The sequence below is a fragment of the Diceros bicornis genome, chromosome 5 (genome assembly GCF_020826845.1).
Source record: "Diceros bicornis minor isolate mBicDic1 chromosome 5, mDicBic1.mat.cur, whole genome shotgun sequence".
Classification (NCBI taxonomy): domain Eukaryota; kingdom Metazoa; phylum Chordata; class Mammalia; order Perissodactyla; family Rhinocerotidae; genus Diceros; species Diceros bicornis.
This window is the reverse complement of record NC_080744.1, coordinates 8,760,101-8,780,204: the sequence shown is the minus strand read 5'-3', so window position 1 is coordinate 8,780,204 and position 20,104 is coordinate 8,760,101. Positions and strand designations below refer to the sequence as shown.

The following is a 20,104-nucleotide window of genomic DNA, read 5'->3' as shown; positions in this document are numbered from 1 at the left end:
GATGCATTAGTAAAAAAACTACTTGGTATCTAGTTCCATTTTCAAAACCCTAAGGCAGGTAGTAGATGCTAGAATCATCTCATTTACAAAATGCTTGTGTCACGAGCTTCGAAGGTGACAGTTGAAAAATAATCATGAGTCAAAAAATAATTATTATTTTATAAAATAATAAATAAATAAGAGTGAAAAATGCTCCCAAATGTAGACAATAGTGCTGTCAAGAAATTTTAAAAAACGCATTTCCGTTGTCTGCAAACCAGCCATATCCATCATATCCTTTAGGGATCACATGCTCACAGATTTTAATACCACTATCTTCTTTATTTCAAAGTCTATCCAGCCTGAATTTAAATAGCACGGATACCTTCAAAAATAGATGATCTCAAACCAAACTCATTCTCTCTCACCAAACATCTTTTCTTTCCTGTGTTCTATATTATAGTTAATGTCACCCTATCTACTCAGTTACCCAAGCCAAAATTGAGAAAGTAAGCCAACCCTTGTACTTACCCCATACATTTAATCAATGACCAAGACAGAAAGGGATTTTTAAATTACATTCTCATAGTCAGACAATATCTGTATTTGACCCAATGCCTAATTTTTATAAAATTTTTCTGGGTTAGTTTGAAATAATTAATGAACTTTCCTAACTAACTTACTATCGAGAAATGCCTAGGGATTAAATGAATAGTGTCAGCCTGCTGATCTATAACAGATGTATGCTAAAGGTGTTTACTCACTTTAATCATCGTAAATATTTGTTTTTAGCATTTTTGTGGGATTTGTTATAGCCCAGAGCAATATCTGTGAAAAATTTCCCAATTAATAGACATTTTTTATAGTCATATGACTCATTGCTAACACATATGAATTAGTATTAAAGGAATCCAAGTTAGTTTTAACTATGTTTTTTAATTTTACAGAAAATATGTGCCCACTACATACAATGTTTTAAAAATATTTGAAATATCTATGGACATAGAAACTTAAATGCATGATATGTTTCTTTCTAGTCATTTTTAGCATATTCATATTTGGGGTTTTAATGTTTTTAAATTCATACTGTAACCAGTTGAAATTAGTTTGGCTGTGAATAGCAGAGACTTTTCAAAACAGTGGTTTAAACATGTTGGAAGGTAATGCAGGGCTGCCAGAGCAAGTCCATGATAATGGGGAATGCCTCCTCCATTGTCCTGCCTCATGACTCCAGCCTTCAAGGTCACCTCAGTGTACGAGATGGCTGCTAGAGTTCCAGACATCATGTCCAAGTTACAGTTCAGAAGAAGTCAAATGGACAAAAGGACAATTCAGGTGCATCCCATCTCAGTCGTCTCTCTCTAAGCAGCCTTCTCTGAAGCTCTTGTCAACATTCTCACTTATACATCATTGGAGGGAAGTGACTCACATGATTATGCCTCCCTGAAAAGAAGCTGAAAAATAAACTGTTCATTCTGGGAAGCAATCCAACAGGAAAAAATTGGGTTCTGTTACTGAAGAAGGAAAGAATGGATATTGAAAAGGTGACTAGTACACACACACATACTCACTCATATACGCATGCACACATACACGTACATATACATATATAGACTTGGATGTATATAAAATATGTATATGATTGCTTATCCTTTTTTTTTTACCAAGCACTTGTCTAAATTCTTTATGATTCCTAAACAAACATTTAATGGCTTGATTAAAAAGTCACTGAACTGATGCATTATAATTCACCTTAAAGTTGATAATAGGTTTTTCCACATTATTATTGTTGTTATTGCTTGCTATGCTGCTGCTGTGGGGGAGGAAGACAATTCCTCTACCCTCCAGGTCCTTCTGGCTGCTCTAAGAATTAAATTGACATGAGACAGAATAACAGGAGAAAATCAAGCAAATTTAATAACATGTATGTGTAGAAGAAACCCAGGAAAACTGAGTAACTCGCCAGAACTGCTGAAGCCGCCACCTTACGTACCATCTTTAACTAAAGACAAATGAGGGTGTTGGGGGTAGTGGTTTGGTCTTCCAAGGGGAGGAAGGCAATTTACATGGAGATGGAAAAGCAAATGTTTGATAAACAAGTGTTTGCTGGGCCACCTAAAGACAACGTGACACGAGAGACAGGACTTTGATAAAAATGGGCTTGCTGGTGCCTTTCTGTCTATCACACCTATTTTACATTATACTATAGTTATCTTATATTAGCTCCTTGCTGGAACAGGCCTTCTATCTTAAATTCTTTTAGGCAGTTGGGGGAAGGTCAAAGTTTCTTTCAGAATCTTTTGTTCTTAAAAATAATTGAGCCAAAGAGACACATTCTGGGGTGGCCAATTCTGATCCCCACACGGCCACGACTGCTGCGACTGCTGCTTCCACTCCTGGAGCATCTGTCATAAGCCTGTCATTTTGTTAAATAGTTTAGATACATGTTAGGTGAATAAAATTGGTTCTTGCACCTGTCTTCAGGCATGGGGTAACGTAGTGCAACATTTGAAGGTAACACAAACCCCAAACCCAGTAGCGTTTACAAATCGTGCAAATTTTACTTAAGGTTTTCTTCAGGAGTTTAAGAGGAGATTGCACTGCCCCAAATACAATAAAACCTCCTATTATGCTCTTCATCCATCACTTCCCTCACAACTCAAGGCTGCTGAACTCGTCGCTTCTCTCCCTCGTCAGAGCCTGCCAACACTGGGCTTTGCACTTATTCCCCGTTCTATACTTATCCTTGCCTCCAGCCTCCAGGACCTTTTTAGTTTTAGATGGCATAAAATTCAAAATCTCTGCTACTGCCAGCAATGTGTGGGAATATCTTTTCATTGTATTCTCACCAGCACTGATATTATAATTAAAAAACCATAATTGTTTTTACAAAATAATATTTTTATTCACATTTTAATTACTAAAAACTTGAACACTTTCTCAGGTACTTGCTAAATCATTGGATTTCTGTCTTTATTCATTAACAAATAATAATTGAGAGCCTATTTTGTGCCAGCTCTTCCTCTAGGTGTTGAGGATACAGTGGTGAACAAAAGAGGAAAATCCCTGCCCTCCTGGAACTTGCATTTTACTTGGTAGATTCAGCAAATAAACACAGATAAGCAAAATGTAGAGGTGAGACAGTGGCAATTGTTATGGAGAAAAATATGTAGGACTTAGAGGGTGGGAGATTACAATTTAAATAGGATGGACAGGGTAAGCCCACTCTGAAGGTGACATTTAAATGAAGCCTGGAAGGAACTGAGGGATTAAGCTACACATGTGCATAAAGATGGGTGGTGAGATCCAGAAGAAAGGAAAAGGGAGTGCAAAGACTGTAGCAATATTTTCTCCAATGTGTTTGAGAAACAGCAAAGTGGCCAATGTGATAAGAGTGAAGTGAACCAGGGCCAGGGTAGTGCTGAAACCAGGGAGGTATTGGGAACCAGATCAGCTAGGAATTTGTGGCCATTGTAACGACCTGGGCATTTTCTCCAAGTGATATAGGAAGCCAGTAGACAGATGTGGATCTGCTTTAAGTTTTAACGAGATCACTCTGGCTGCTTTGTGGAAGATAGACTGAAGGGAGACAATGGCTGGAGCACATAACTAGCTAGGAGGCCATTGTTATTCTCCAGGTGAAAGATGATGAAAGTCAGAGCAGTAGACAGGATAGCAGTAGATAGGATCCCATCATGTATATATTCCTACTGTGTAGTCTATAGGATTATTAAGGAACTGGATTTGGTGTATAACAGAAAGAGAGAAGTAATGAATAATTCCAACGTTTTAGGTCTGGGCTTTGAAAAGAATGGAGTTGACCTATAATTAGAGGGAAGTACTAGAGGAGGAGTAAAGCAGATTTAAGAGAGAAAATTAGAAGCTGAGTTGTAGACGTTAATTTTGAGATTATTAGAGATCAAAGTGGAGTGGACAAGTTGGCAGTGTAACACAGAAAAACAGAAAGAGTGTGGTCCAGACTTCTATGAATCATCTGTTTGTATCTGTTACTCAGTTATCTTGTAAATTTATAATTTTTTGTATGCTGAGCATGAACGTTTTATGTAGTAATGTTATGGTATTCCTTTTTGAGATATACATAACATCAAATTGAAATGATCATTATGTTGTAAAGAGCAAAACAAAGTCAATACAAAAAACAAAGGAATCTAGGAAGACTGAGCAAAGTATGTTTGAGAGAGGTGAGAGAGAAGGAGTAAGAAAGGGAGAAGAAGGAGAGAGGATGAGAGAGAGAGAAAGGAGAAAGAGAGAGAGAAAAACACATTGCTTTCAGAGATATAAAAGGTTCCATATGGCGTTAGTTTGTCAAAATATATCTGTAGGAGTACTGCCGGAACTTTCCACCCGTACACATATTTAGTATGTAAACGCTCAGTAAATTCACTATTTCTTCTGTATATGTATATGCCTTTCCTTTCTCTCTCATTTTTTCAGTTTTTCTATTCAATTTTCCATTGGCGATAACTTGGCGGCCTCAATGCCCACTATAATATCAAGAGAAAGTCTAAACTATGTTTTTCTTTTCTGAAGAATTATCCATATTTCTAGGTGCCTGAATTGTGTCACACAACGTCTCTGTGCTGATCATACTGGCTACATTTGCTCCACAGCTGTGCCTCTTTAATTGCTATGGCAACAGCACAGTAGAGCCAATATAACCACAGAGACTAGTTACATGAAATGTTAAACAGTATCGGGAAACCGAACCATAATGGATAGTATGACATCTCAAAGGCTCAGAGATTCACCTTTCAGAATTCCAAAGAAATATGGATAAAAGTACTAAATCATTTACTAGATTTGAAACACCAATTAATGGCATTTGAATTTGTACTGTAATACTTTTTATGCCCTTTCAAGCTGTCATAAAATCAAGGTGAATTCTGAGGAGAGAGCTGCTGTATTCTTGGAAATTGGAAGACAACAGGGGCCGTCCACTACTGTGCAAAGGCAAGATAATGATTTCATTGCATTTCACATTTGTGATAAGTTCCTTATCCTGGACCTTTCTTCTCCCCGGTGTCCGTTGAAACCTGATTATTCTGCAATGAGATGCAGTAGAAAGAGAAACTGGTGTATTAAATCCAGGTTGAAGACTTAGATGACTAATAATGTCTTCAGACCTTCACCGAGATTCAGTCTCCTCATCATTCAATACCGACCCAGACGTGGATCACAGCTCTTTTTACCCTCATGCTTCCCACAAGCATTGGTAGGGGGCACCCTTCAGGATTGAAGTTGATGGGGAGCAAGAGTGTGATACCCAGCAAACAGCATACTCTTTATCCAAAAGGTTACTGATCTGTGACTATGTGTCTACAGGCCACATGCCTAACACTGTTTTACAGAATCTTCTTCCTTTGTGTGCTTCCTTCAGTCTTCTCTCCTCTCCTCTCTTCCACATCATGAACTTGCATTTAATTTATCAAATGTGGAATTTGGCTATCCCTTGTTTCATTGCCCCTTTAAAATCCATGCCTTGGGGTACTCACCATTCACACAAAATTGGATTATCAAATGATTTGTTGCAAAACAAATAACCATTGTACTCCCCAGATAAATTAGACCTATCTCTTAGAGGCACTACTGTCTTAATTAGTTGAAGTTTTAAATGTAAATTATCTTGCACTTTTATACACACATCACCCCTCTCCCTTATTTTCTCTGAACATCCTGAAGGAGTGCTTATAATCAACAGAAATTCACTTGCCACCTGTGCCAGCTGACCCAACTCCAAACTCCTGCTGTTCTAGCACTGTTGGGAATCTTCGCAGCCTCTTAGCACTGGGCAGTTCTAGGCTGCTCTCTCCCCCCAAGCTATTTTCTGCCAGAGAGAATACATTCTCCTTCAGAGTTACTGGTAGCATTTACTCTTAGGATGCATGGACCCTCAACGACATTATAGAGTCTGCAGGCAGACTTCCAAGTGGGCAAGGAAAGTAGATGGGTATCTCCCCTATCCGTAGGAGAATACTGAGACCCCTTTATACACAGAAATCACTCTGTTGTATCAGGTAGAATTTATATCCTTAAAAGAATACTTAGCATTATGGACTTACATATTTGGGTAACTTCAATCATGTCTTGATATACCAAAGAAAAATAAATGACTGTGGTTAAATGTGTCATTTGGGTTGTCTTCCAAGGTGCTCTTAAGTCTCCACCTAGTGGAGTGCTAGTAATCTGCTAGCACCTTCTAAATATAACTTGATTATGAACAGAGACCAGGAAAATAAATGAGTAAATCACCTGAAGAACTTAAGGAGTCATTGTTGTTAGAATTAACAACCTTTGTGTTTAGATGCTACATAATCAGAAAAACAATATAAATAATGTATGTAAGCATCGTCTTATCCTAGGAAGAGCATGGGTTTTGGGAATAGAAATATCTCCATCTTAAACCTACCTTTTTGTTTCTTTCTATATGATCTTGAGGGTATTGCTTAACATTTCTTAAATTTTGTTTCATTATATAAAATGGGAAAAAATAGCTACTTTATTTGGAGTTGTGCAAGGATTAAATGGGATTTGGTATGATAAGTACATCGCATAAGTCCACCTTAGCTTTCTAATGTAAGCTAATAAAATTAATATTAAAAACTTTTTCTAAAAGAAATAAAGCATCTCTCTATGTAGCTTTCACCTAATTTTAAAAAGCAAAGAAGTGCTGAAATATTTGCACATCTACTAGTTAGAGCATGGCAAATATTCCATTTAGTAAATGGGTTTAATTACAGGTTTTCAGTATCTCAAGCTTGTTTCCTCATCTGTAAAATAAAGAGACTATTACTTCCTTCATGTTTACCTGTGTGTCCTCAATGAATGGTAACAGTTATGTTTTTAAAATTTGGTTTGTTTAAGTAACTGGCCTCATCTGTAGTCCTTTAGTGTAAACAACATGTGTCTATGTATGCATATGCCATGTTGAATTAAAAAAATACACATATGTATACGCAAATGTTGAGAACAAAAATTACGGAATGCTATCTCAACTCACAGACTCATTTGAATTGTATAAATTTAAATATCAAAATGTATGTTAAGTTAAAACTTTTCACATTCTGCCTTCTATTATAATTGTGAATGTGCTTGTCCTAACCAGATCCCAGCCTTCTAACCTTGGTAGATTCTAGCAAAGCACCTCATATGCGGTGCAGATACTAAATTAATCTTGCTGCAGAAATGAATAAAAGAATGAGTGAATGGATGCATGAGTGCATTTTAAAAATTTATGTTCAATGTGGTTAGGAATTTTACTAGCGACTATTATCATCAAAGACCAAAGGATAATTGTTCTAGATTATAGTTGTCATATTTTGAGGCCTGAATTTAACAGATTCAAACATAATATCCTCAGTATATGTTTTAGTAGAGAATGGAATTATAATGTTATCATTTTTAGTTCCTCTAGAAAAATATTAGGCAGACAACCTAAAATATTTGAAACGAAGCTATCAAGGGTGTTTTATTATCTAAACTATATTATAAAATATCCTTTACAATACTGTGACCATTTTGACACATCCTAAAACAACTCATCAGCATCAATGGGCATCAGCATCTGTGCCCAGGCATTAGCCTGGGCAAAGGGGCACTAATTGAATTGGTAGAGCTCTGCTGAATGATGTCAAGGCAGCTCCTGAGGAGCCCAATAGCTTTCCTTTAACGCAACATATAAATTGGTACCATATTGGCTTCTGCAGAGAATAGATTAAACTCTCAGCTGGTTGTAAAATCTAAATTTGCTTTTATATCTCATTCTAGTTGCCAAATCAATACTGATTCTCTTGAGCATATGTTATGTAATAGCCATGGGCTGAAACGTGGAGGCAGCACTGGAAAATCATTTTCCAGTTTGTGTGTGATAGACTCTTCTTTGTTGATAAATGTATCACATTGTGTCTGAAAGGAATTTGCTTGAAAGAACATATAATATAAAGATGTGTAAATATTATCTAAAGAGCTGCAACTGTGTGACTATTACAGCCTCTCTCAAATATTATTATTAAAAACCCATCTGTGTTGTTTGCATTTAACTATTTAGAGAAACCAATAGACAGATCATGTTTTAAAACAGTTTCACTTAACTAGATAAAAATGAGGGTAGTGTGTCTGATGATCTTTATAAATTTTTAAATCATGAATTCCAGCAAAACATGACAACTACTCTGCTCTTTCATTCACGTTCATTTTCTTCGAGTGGTCATATATTAATCTAATAAATATGTCAAGGATTAGTTTGTGAACTTGTAGGAAGTGAAAACTCTTTCTTTACATGATCTCCTATCTTTGACCAACTTTGAAATTTCTACCCTTCCCTAGGATACCATGGGAAAGCTCATTGATCACAATTCTTGATCTGATTCTTTCATTACTTACAGGTCTCACTGAAACAAAAGGTAAACATAGAGTTAAGAAAGCGGTCCACAGTTTATTCTAAACTTACCCTTACTTTCTAAATCACCATGTCTGCAGCAAGATCATATCGAATCAGGCAGTATATGTTTTGCCCCGTGAAGTAAATCAAATTATGAAATAGGATGCATAACTTGGGTTGGAATGGAAGCACATCTTTGAAGATATATGACAGAGTTAATAAAACATGTGTTTCTAAAATATGACTAAGTTCCGATTAACTACGAATAATGTGTCATTTTATAAATCCTTCTTTCTTTGGAACCAATATTGGGAAACATAATGCAAAGCCTGTATTTTCTTTTTTTTTAACTTAATCAAAGATATTGAAGTATATTTGATGTAAATAAAATGCACCAATTTTAAGGGTGTGATGATGTAAATAAAACGCACCTATTTTAAGGGTGTGAATTATGATGAATGTATAAACCTGTATACCACTATTCCAAATACGATATAGAATATTTACATGACCCCCAAAATTTCACTGTACTCCTTCCGAATCTATCGTCCTTCAACTAGGCAACCACTGACTTGATGTCTGTTGTTGTAGATTAGTTTTGCCTGTTCTAAATGCGCGTATACTTGGAAGCTTACAATATGTATTGTTTTACATCTGAAATCTTCTGCTAAGGGAAACGCTTTAGAGGCTTCTGTTAGTTTGTTCGGGCTGCTGTAACAAAGCACCACAAACTGGATGGCTTAAACAGAAATTTATTGTCCCACAATTCTGAAAGCTAGAAGTCCAAAATCAAGATGCCTGGCATGGTCAGTTTCTTTTGAGGGCTGAGGGAGAATCTGTTCTACCCCTTTCTCCTAGGTTCTGCCAGCCTTAGGCCATCCTTGGCTTGTAGATGACATTTTCGTGCTTCACATTGTCTTCCCTCTGTGCATGTCTGCCTTCATGTCCAAATTTCCTGTTTTCATAAGGACACAATCATATTGGATTAGGGTCTACAGTAATCACCTCATCTTAACTTGATCATCTGTATAGACCATATTTCCAAATAAGGTCACATTCATGGTAGTGGGGGTTAGGATTTCACCCTCTTTTTTCCTCTTTTTAATTTAGATATAATTGACATATAACATTGTGTAGGTTTAAGGTGTACAGCATGCTGATTTCATACATTTATACATTGCAATATGATTGCCACTGTAGCATTAGCTAACACTTCTATCATGTCACATTATTTCTTTTTTGTGGTGGGAACGATTAAGATCTAGTCTCTTAGCAACTTTGATGTTTATAATACAGTATTGTCTATAATCACTAGAGTGTGCATTAGATCTCCAGGACTTATTTATCTACTAGTTGCAAGGTTGTGCCCTTAAACAACATCTCCCCAATTCCCCACCCCCAGCACCTGGTAACCACCATTCTACTCTCTGTTTTTATGCTTTTGGCTTTTTTAGATTCCACATATAAGTGATATCATACAGCATTTGTCTTTCTCTGTCTCATCTTACTTAGCATACTGCCCTCAAGGTCCATTCATGTTTTTTTGAGGGCATACAATTCAACCCATAACAAACCTTATCCATGTTATTGTGGATATCAGTAACATTTTCCTTTCTGTTTCTCCCTAAGCATTCCTTGTATGAATATAGTGCAATTTGTTTATCTCTTTAACTGTTAACAGGCATTTGAGTTGTTTTGGATTTTGGGCTAATGTTACTGTAGGTATTTTGAATATTCTTGGATGCATCTTTTTGGGTACATGCATTTTCATATCTCTTACGTAAATACTTGGAGTGCAATTGCTGTAGCATTAGGTAAGTAGGAATATGTTTAATGTAGCAAAACAACTGCCAAACCGCTCTCCAAAGTGGCTGTAACATTTTGCACTTTCACCAGCAACGTATCCAAGTTCCAGTTGCTCCACATCATCACCAAAATTGGGACCACCAAGTTTGTTGGTTTGTTTTTCATTTACAGGTTGGGTAGTGAGGATTTTGCTTTAAATCTGCATTTCACTGTGACTAATAATATTGTGAATATTTTCATGTGGCTGTTGGACATTCCTATATTTTCATTGTGAAGTATCTCTTCCATTACTTTGCCAATTTTCTTGTTGGAAATAGTGTCTTCTTAATGAGTTGTAAGATTTCTTCTTTGGAATACAAGTTCTTTGTGAGATACACACGCATACACACACACACACACACACACACACACACACACAAACATTTCAAATAGTTTCTCCCAGTCAGAGACTTGCCTTGTTATTTTCTGATGATGTCTTTATTTTCTTTTATCATTTTTTTGGTCACAATTTCATAATTACTATAGTTGTGAAAGTAGCATGAAGAGTTTCCGTATACATTTTACCCCAATTCCCAAATATTCACATTTAATTTGCTTCCCTCCTCCCCCTATTCTCCTGCTGTCTTCTTCTTCTCTGTATGTGTATGTATATAATATAATATATATTATATTATTTATGAATAGGCCCTCCTGCTATTTTAGGCAGGCTAATAATCTTTGCCTTTAAATTTTAGATTCAATTTGTGTTTAAAGTAATTATTGACTGCTTTGGGATTAAGTCTACCATCTTGGCTTTGATTTTGGATTTTCCCAATGGGTTCATTTTTTCTCTATTTCTTCTATCCTTTTGACCTTCTTTCATTACATTTGTAGGTAATATCTGAGATGAATTTTTCTTAGCTTTCGTCTACCCTTTGAACATTTTTATGTTCAGATTTGGAAGGATATTTTTATTGGATATAAAATTTGGATTGGTGGGAATTTTTTTCCTATTCTTTTTCTTTCTCTATTTTAAATATATTATTCCATTATTTTTGGCCTTCATTATTTATTATGAGAATTCAGTTGTAGTTCATATAATTATTCTCCTATGTGTAATGTCTTTTTCCCTGCATCCTTTTATAATTTTTGTCTTTGTATTTGGCTTTTAGCAATTGACTCTTACAAATCTAGTATGATTATCTTTGTGTCTATCCTGCTTGGGGTTCATTGGCCTTTTTGGATCATTAACATCATCAGTTCTGGAAACTTCTCAACCATTATCACTTCAAATATTTCTTCTGCTCAATTCTCTTCTTCCTTTGCTTCTGGGGCTCCAATTACGATTATTTCAGACATTTTGATATGTTCCCTCAGATCTCAGCCTTTATCTTCTTTTCTTTCAGTTTTTTTCCTTATGTGTTAGAGTTTAGATTTTTTTCTATTCATCTGTCTTCAAGTACGTTGATACTTTCTTCTGCTGTGCCTGGTATTCTCTTAAGCACATATAATGATTTCTTCATATTTTAGAGCATTTACATTTTTGAAATCATTTCCACATCTCTGCTAAAATTCCCCATCACATCACATCACGTGCATATCGTCCACCTTCAACACCTGATACTTCAGCCTTTTTCAGATAGTTATTTTAAACTCGCTGTGACTGTTCTAACATCTGGGATGTCTATGGTCTGCTTCTATTGACCATTTCCTTTTTGGAATGTTGGCCACTTTTTCTTGCTCTTTCATGTTTTTCTGAGATTTCTCACTTTGTGCAGTATATGTTATAATAAAAGTGCAGTAGAGAATGAAGTAAATGATATTTGCTTTGTAAAAAAAATAGGTTCCTTCTTCTTTCAGTCTTCTAGAGTGGGGGCTGCTGTGAACGCTCTGCAGTTAAGCTCAGTCTGTAATTTGTTACAGTGATATTGTGATTCAGTTCAACACAGCTTCAAGTGTTTTGAGAGCATGGTTGGGAATTTCCTGTTCAGTAAGACATGGGATCTTAGCACTAGTGTGGTTTTGGAGATCTGTCTCTGTTTTACACATGAACCATCTGATGTCCAGACATTTGGAGACCTGACTCTGCTTTAGAGCTCCGCTGCCAGCTTCTTTGGTGGCCAAGAAGATCTCTTGGGCTCTAAGCTCATCACTGGGTTTCTTTGCTTTGGGCTGTGACAGAGCTATATTCTATGAAGGTAAAGATTTCCTCTAAGAGGTTTCTCTCACCTCTCCGCTGCTGCCCCAGGCATTCCGTGTTGAAAGTCACAAGTACCTGTGTGTGAGCTCTCCATCCCCTCCCCGTCTCTTATAGCTGAAAGCCCTGAGTGGCTGACTTTTTCTTTCAGCTCTACTGCTTTTTAATCACTTTTGCAAACTTGAAAGTCTGGGTTGCCTGCCTGAAGGATTCATTTTAATTTTCTTTTCCTTCCCCAATTCTTTCTTATCTGAAAATATAGAGAATCTAGAGAAATTGTCTCTTCTCTCTTTCATCCCCATATTTTCAAGGTAGGATCCCCATGACTCCATAAAGACCAGTAGGAATGAAATGGGGGGAAAACACTTTCTTGCCTTCTTCTGGGGCTGTTTTGGATTCTATTTTCTTATGCCAGTCTACACATGATTCTTAAAAGTTTGCTAAACTTCTGGTTTCCTGTTCTACAGTAAGGAGCTTGGAAGTCGCTACTGTATTGTAACAACAGTAAAAAATCTGAACAGACCAAAAAATCAGAAACTCTTCTTGGTCCGTAAGAGAGGGGAGGACACAAGCTGACCACCACCCCAAGATCAGAGAGGCGGAAGGGCACGTACAGGGAGTCGCAGCTTCCTGGAGCGGAGACTCAGAGCAGAAACCACTGAGGGAACCGGTGCTGGGGTAGGGAAACCTGGACGTAGTGATGAATTGCTGGAGGCTCAGTGCAGAGAGGTCTGAGGTTAAAAACTCCAGGGGGACCCCTTTATAGGGGGGCCCACAGTATTGTGAGATTTACCTCCAGCAGCTGCACCAGATTCCTACAGCAAATATCAGAGAAAAATCCGCTCCTGCCTCCAGTAGGGGGAGAGGTAATGGAAGCCTTTTGAAACAGTATGTTAAAGCACTTTGTAGTTCTTAGCAGGGCCTGCCTCAGGGAAATCTACCTCACTGGAGCTGAACCTGCTGGGTATTACAGTCGTGCACCACATAACGACCTTCGGTCAATGATAGACCTCATATATGATGGTGGTCTCTTAAGATTAGTACCACATAGCCCAGGTATGTAGTAGACTATACCATCTAGGTTTGTGTAAATACACTCTATGATGTTTGCACAATGATGAAATCGCTGAACGACGCATTTCTCAGAGTGCATCCCCGTCGTTAAGCAATGCATGACTGTATGTGAGACTAACTGACCTGGGAAAGGGAAATACTCAATTCCAACCAGCTCTCGTCTTCCATGCGACAGAAGGGAAATGCCCAGCTCCAGCCCACTCTAGCCATCTTGTCTTACCTAAGGTGGGAGAAAAACATGGAGAAACACTTGTGAAGTCCACAGTCCAGAGGCATAGGCTCACTGAGAGACTGAGGCCTAACCAGAGGACTACAGAATGTTTCCCCCACTCCACGTCTCACTACCATGTTGCTAAAGGCCTGTTCACAGCAGTTCCAGGAGATGGAAATCCTAAGCCAGAGAATGGGAGAAGCTATTTGCAAAAGACACATCTGATAAACGACTGTTATCCAAAATATACAAAGAACTCTTAAAATTCAGTAATAAAAAACCCGACATGATTAAAAAATGAGACAAAGACCTTAACAGACACCTCACCAGAAAAGATATACAGATGGCAAATAACATGAAAAGATACTCTGCATCATATGTCATCAGGAAAATGCAAATTGAAACAATGAGATGCCACTACACATCTATTAGAATGACCAAAATCTGGCACACTGACAAGTGCTGGCCAGGATGCAGTGCAACAGGAACTCTCGCACATTGCTGGTAGGAAGTATGGTGCAGCCACTTTGGAAGACAGTTTGGCAGATTCTTACAAAACTGTGCATATTCTTACCATACAGTCCAGCAATCACACTCCTGGGTATTTACTCAAAGGAGTTAAAAACTTATGTCCACACAAAAGCTTGTACACAGATGTATGGCAGCTTTATTCATAATTGTCAAAACTTAGAAGCAACCAAGATGTTCTTCAGTAAGTGAATGAATAAACTGTGGTACATTCAAACAATGGAATATTATTCAGTGCTAAAAAGAAATGGGCTATTAAGCCATGAAAAGACATGGAAGAACCTTAGAGGCATATTCCTAAGTAAAAGCAGTCAATCTGCAAAAGCTACATGCTGTATGATTCCAACTATATGACATTCTGGAAAAGAGAGAACTATGGAGACAGTAAAAAGATTAGTGGTTGCCCGGGATGGGCCGGTGAGAGAGAAAGAGGCAGAGCACAGAGGATTTCTAGTGCAGTGAAAATACTCTACGTGATAGCATCATAGTGGATACATATCATTATACATTTGTCCACACCCATAGAATGTACAACACTAAGAGTGAACCCTAATGTAAACTGTGGACTTTGGGTGATGATGATGTATCAGAGTGCATTCATGGTTTGTAACACATGTACCACACTGGTGAGTGGTGTTGATAAGGGTGGAGGCTCTGCATGCGTGGGAGCAGTTGGTTTATGGGAAATCTCTGTACCTTCCTCTCAATTTTATTATGAACCTAAAACTGCTCTAAAACAATAAGGTGTTAAAAAAAGTTTGTTAAAAGGGTAGCTGGTTTCTCCTCACCCCAATTTATGCCACATAGGTCCTCCTATTTACTTTCCTGTTGGTGAGGGAAAGAGGGGGATATCTATGGATCTCTTCCCTTTTATCAGGGACTGTCACCTTCTGGATTATATTTCCTTTAAGTTTATTTGTATCTTCAGCATTATGATGTTGTTAGTTTTAAAAAAATATGATTTAGAGCTTATCCAGCTTATTTGGTTGTTAGGGTGAGAATGATGGTTTTTTGTAATTTTTTATATCCATGCCAGAAGTACCATTTATAAACATAGTAAAACAGAACAAAAATATTTTATGCTACCCACAGATATGCCATTTCTGTTGCTTTACATCCATTTATAGAGATTCAAGATTCCATCTGATATAATTTTCCTTCAGCCTGAGGAGAATTTCTTTATATTTTCTTCTAGGGCAATTCTGCTGGTGATGAAACTTTCAGTTTGTTTCTCTCAAATGGTTTTTATTTTATTTTCATCTTTTATGAATATATAAATCCCCACCCAGGTTGACAGACTTTCCTTTTTTCTTGCAACACTTTAAAGATACTTTTCATTGTCTTCCACGTTGCTTTATTTCCAAAGAGAAGTCAATGAGGAGTCATCCGTTATCTGTGTTTTGTTCACCTTATCTTCTTATAATGTGTCTTATTTCTGTGACTGCTTTTAAGATTACTTTCTATTTTTTTTTTGGCTATCTGCAATTTGGTTATGATGTGTCTTGGTATGATTTTTCTTGTTTTGATCTTGGATTTGTGGGTTGCTGTTATTCTATCACAAATTTGAAAACAGTTTGTCTTTATTTCTTCAAATATATTTCTACCTTACAGCCTTTTTCTGATACTCCAATTATATGTATGTTTGAGTTCTTAATATTTTTCCACAGGTCACTGAGATTTTGTTCACGTTTTTTTCCATCCTTTTTTTATCAGTGTTTGAGAATGGTTAGTATCTATTGCCCTGTCTCTACCTCCAGAGATTCCTGGAGTTTTGCTTCCGCTAACTCTCCCCTTTCTGGTCCTTTGCCCCATAAATTCAAGCCACCCGAGACTCTGCACTCCAATCTCTGTCTCTTCAATTGAATAGGACTGCTCATGCTTTGCCTTGTTTTCTCTCTTTGTGCTGTGTTGGAAAATGTCTCCAGGAACAGTGATACGCTTCATTTTTTTTTATTCACTTTCCTGAAAGATCATAGTTCTGTGCTTCCTTTTTTCCAGTGTCTGAAAACTGTAGTTTTATATATTTTTGTACAGTTTTTTTTTCTGCTTATTGTGGAAAGGCTAGTTTTGTACTAGTTAGTCTGTCATGAACAGAAGATTAAAACTATTTCATTTGTTGAGAATGATAATTCTTATTCATTACAACCACATTTATTATGACATAAAATAGGCATAAAATAAATCAGACCTGTAAGTATGTTTTATTTAGAAAGCTAGATGCATTATTTCTAGAATAATTCCATATTTCACATTTTCATCAATTGAAAATTTGAGTGATTTTCTCCAGCTGTTTTCTTTCTTGGTGTTTAAAACTACATATAATTTATGAGAACTTTTAATTGCTTATGTATTAGGATTTTTATTTTTGAAGATTAACTTCAAGAGCAAATACTTAAGATCAAACTGGAAAATGAAACTGTCAAGGTTTTTTTTTTAAATTAAATTTGGATAAATATAAATGCATTAAGATTTTAAGAAAAGGAAAATGGTATATGCTATCTTTTTGGACTCACTGTCAAGTATTTTGATGACTACTTCCCATAAATTATCTTCAAAAACCCACATTTATATCAAATAAAATATTCTTTCAAGGAGCTCAGAACACTTGTGGTAAATTTTTAGCCATTTTATTTTTGAGAATAAGATTCTGTATTTGCAGTTAGGATGTGAAGGTTGTACTATGTTCAGGATAGTTTGTAAAAATGAATAAAATTTAATCAGCAATTAATTACTTTCAAATATCATGCCATAAGATTAATAGTAACAAATATTGTCTCTTATAGTTTCTACCGGACTAGTAAATTAAAATACTTGCAAATCTTTAAATACATCTTTAAGCTTTCGAACTTACAAGATGTTTTTCAGGGTTTAAGGGAAGTTTTCTTGAACTCCAACTCTTCTCTCTGGGCTCAATATCTCTTTTTGGTACACCCATGGGCTACCTCGGGGCATATTTCAAAAAGAGCACGTTATTTACAGAATTGTAATAAACTATTGACTTCTTTGTTTTTCCCATTTTATTTTAAATCCCACAAAGCCGTGAATAGTATATTTTTCATCCTAGTGTCCATTACAGCTTTCAATACAGAGTAAATATTTTATACTTGTTTATTAAGTAAACAAATAAATTGTTTCTGTATTCCAATTTGCATAAAAAAGATTATTCTAATACATTAGAATATGAACATTAGTCAAATGATTGGAAGCTAACATTACATTTTGTGTCTTCTCTTACAGGCTCTTAAATCTGATCTACAATGGAAAAATTTCTTTTTTATCTGTTTTTCATTGGCATAGCAGTGAGAGCTCAGATCTGTCCAAAGCGTTGTGTCTGTCAGATTTTGTCTCCTAATCTTGCAACCCTTTGTGCCAAGAAAGGGCTTTTGTTTGTTCCACCCAACATTGACAGAAGAACTGTGGAACTGCGGTTGGCAGACAATTTTGTTACAAATATTAAAAGGAAAGATTTTGCCAATATGACCAGCTTGGTGGACCTGACTCTATCCAGGAATACGATAAGTTTTATTACACCTCATGCTTTTGCTGACTTACGAAATTTGAGGGCATTGCATTTGAATAGCAACAGATTGACTAAAATTACAAATGATATGTTCAGTGGGCTTTCCAATCTGCATCATTTGATATTGAACAACAATCAGCTGACGTTAATTTCTTCTACAGCATTTGATGATGTCTTTGCCCTTGAGGAGCTGGATCTGTCCTATAACAATTTAGAAACAATTCCTTGGGATGCCGTTGAGAAGATGGTTAGCTTGCACACCCTTAGTTTGGATCACAATATGATTGATAACATTCCTAAGGGGACTTTCTCCCATTTGCACAAGATGACTCGGCTAGATGTAACATCAAATAAGTTGCAGAAGCTACCACCTGACCCTCTCTTTCAGCGAGCTCAGGTATTAGCAACCTCAGGAATCATAAGCCCATCTACTTTTGCATTAAGTTTTGGTGGAAACCCTTTGCATTGCAATTGTGAATTGTTGTGGTTGAGACGTCTGTCCAGAGAAGATGACCTGGAGACCTGTGCTTCTCCAGCACTTTTAACTGGCCGCTATTTTTGGTCGATTCCTGAGGAAGAGTTTTTGTGTGAGCCTCCTCTCATTACTCGTCATACACATGAGATGAGAGTCCTGGAGGGTCAAAGGGCAACACTGAGGTGCAAAGCCAGGGGAGACCCTGAACCTGCAATTCACTGGATTTCTCCTGAAGGGAAGCTTATTTCAAATGCAACAAGATCTCTGGTGTATGATAATGGAACACTTGACATTCTTATAACAACTGTAAAGGATACAGGTGCTTTTACCTGCATTGCTTCCAATCCTGCTGGGGAAGCAACTCAAACAGTGGATCTTCATATAATTAAGCTCCCTCACTTACTAAACAGTACAAACCACATCCATGAGCCTGATCCTGGTTCTTCTGATATCTCAACTTCTACTAAGTCAGGTTCTAATGCAAGCAGTAGTAATGGTGATACTAAAATGAGTCAAGATAAAATTGTGGTGGCAGAAGCAACATCGTCCACGGCACTACTTAAATTTAATTTTCAAAGAAACATCCCTGGAATACGTATGTTTCAAATCCAGTACAATGGTACTTATGATGACACTCTTGTTTACAGGTAAGAAAAATTAAGCACATTTTTATACTTACCATGCCTCTTAGTGTAGGGCTTGTTACTATACCACTGATTTATTTTTAATTGGCAGTGCTGCTCTGTTTTGTAATGATAGTACTCCATTTTTAAAATGTATAATGTGAGGCTTGTGAAAGGTGAATACGTGTGGGGATGTATTTTGAATGGTGTTATTTTTAGAGAGTTCAAATTTATATTTAATATTATGCTTGCTTACTTTTTTCCCCCTCATCTAAGAGATGTGACTATCAGAGAACAAGATTGATTTATTTAAAAAATTCAAAAACATACCAGAACTTACACATCCACACGAGTGTTCTTTCCTTCAAGGAAGTCACGTTGGGAGGCTAAACCGTTATCCCAATGATGCTGCCATTGCTCAAAGCACTTTTGGAATTATCTTTAGAACCTTCGTCATACTATTTTGAATATCCTCAGTGGTGGCAAATCTTCGTCTTTTGAGGGTGCATTTGAATTTTGGAAACAAGCAAAAGCCATTTGGAGCCAAGTCTTGTGAATAAGGTGGGTGATCAAGATGGGTATTGCCATTTTTGGTCAAAAATAGGATGTAACTATAAAATAATGAGACTGATTTTTTGAGTGATTGAGTTATGTGCATGTGTGTTGTCTCATATACACTGGTTCTTAAGACAGTTCCAAAGAGAAAGTTTGTAAATATTTTGAGCAGTGAGAGTATCACTGGAGTTAAGTAGGTAATCTTTGGGTAAGGACATTGATGGAGAATTTGTATCTGAGTAAAGGATTTCTGGTATGTTTTTCTAAAGTTCAGCCTCATTGATTTATAGTCACATCTTGTCCAATTTTCAGTTGGAAATACACATTTTTACCCCTCCATATAATTTCACTCATGATAAACTATTATTACTCCTAGGAAATGATGTAAAATCATGGCTTTGAAATATACGTATATCCTTTTGTCTTTAAGCTTTCCTGAAGTCAGATCAACTCAGTTCTTATATACCCAGGTGAATTCTTGAAGATAATTTGATTTTCACTCGTGTATGGAAATGAGAGAAATTTTTAAAAATGAGCATGGGCTGGTAGAAAGAAACAAACCTGGCCTAGCTAGCCATGTGATGGATCCTGGGCAAGGTTCTACCTGGCTGAGTTTTAATTTCCTCATCTTTAAAAGGAAGAGATTAGAGTAAATGGTTTCTAATATCCCTCTCATCACCAAATGTATGGGGAGGTAGATTCTGATGCATGTATATTAGCACAAAGTAGTTTGCCCTTGTCATACTCTTCACCTGGGCT

The 20,104-nt window shown here is 36.7% G+C and overlaps 1 protein-coding gene across 2 annotated transcripts in view; it reads left to right on the top strand.

The window, feature by feature from the left end:
* LRFN5 (leucine rich repeat and fibronectin type III domain containing 5) overlaps positions 1-20,104 on the top strand; it is a 259,968-nt gene that overhangs the window by 224,879 nt on the left and 14,985 nt on the right. For both annotated transcript variants that reach the window (XM_058540672.1, XM_058540673.1), the window contains one exon: positions 17,410-18,814. In XM_058540672.1, the coding sequence (XP_058396655.1) occupies positions 17,430-18,814 (1,385 nt within the window). In that variant the 5' untranslated portion in view covers positions 17,410-17,429. The remainder of the gene's footprint in view (positions 1-17,409; positions 18,815-20,104) is intronic.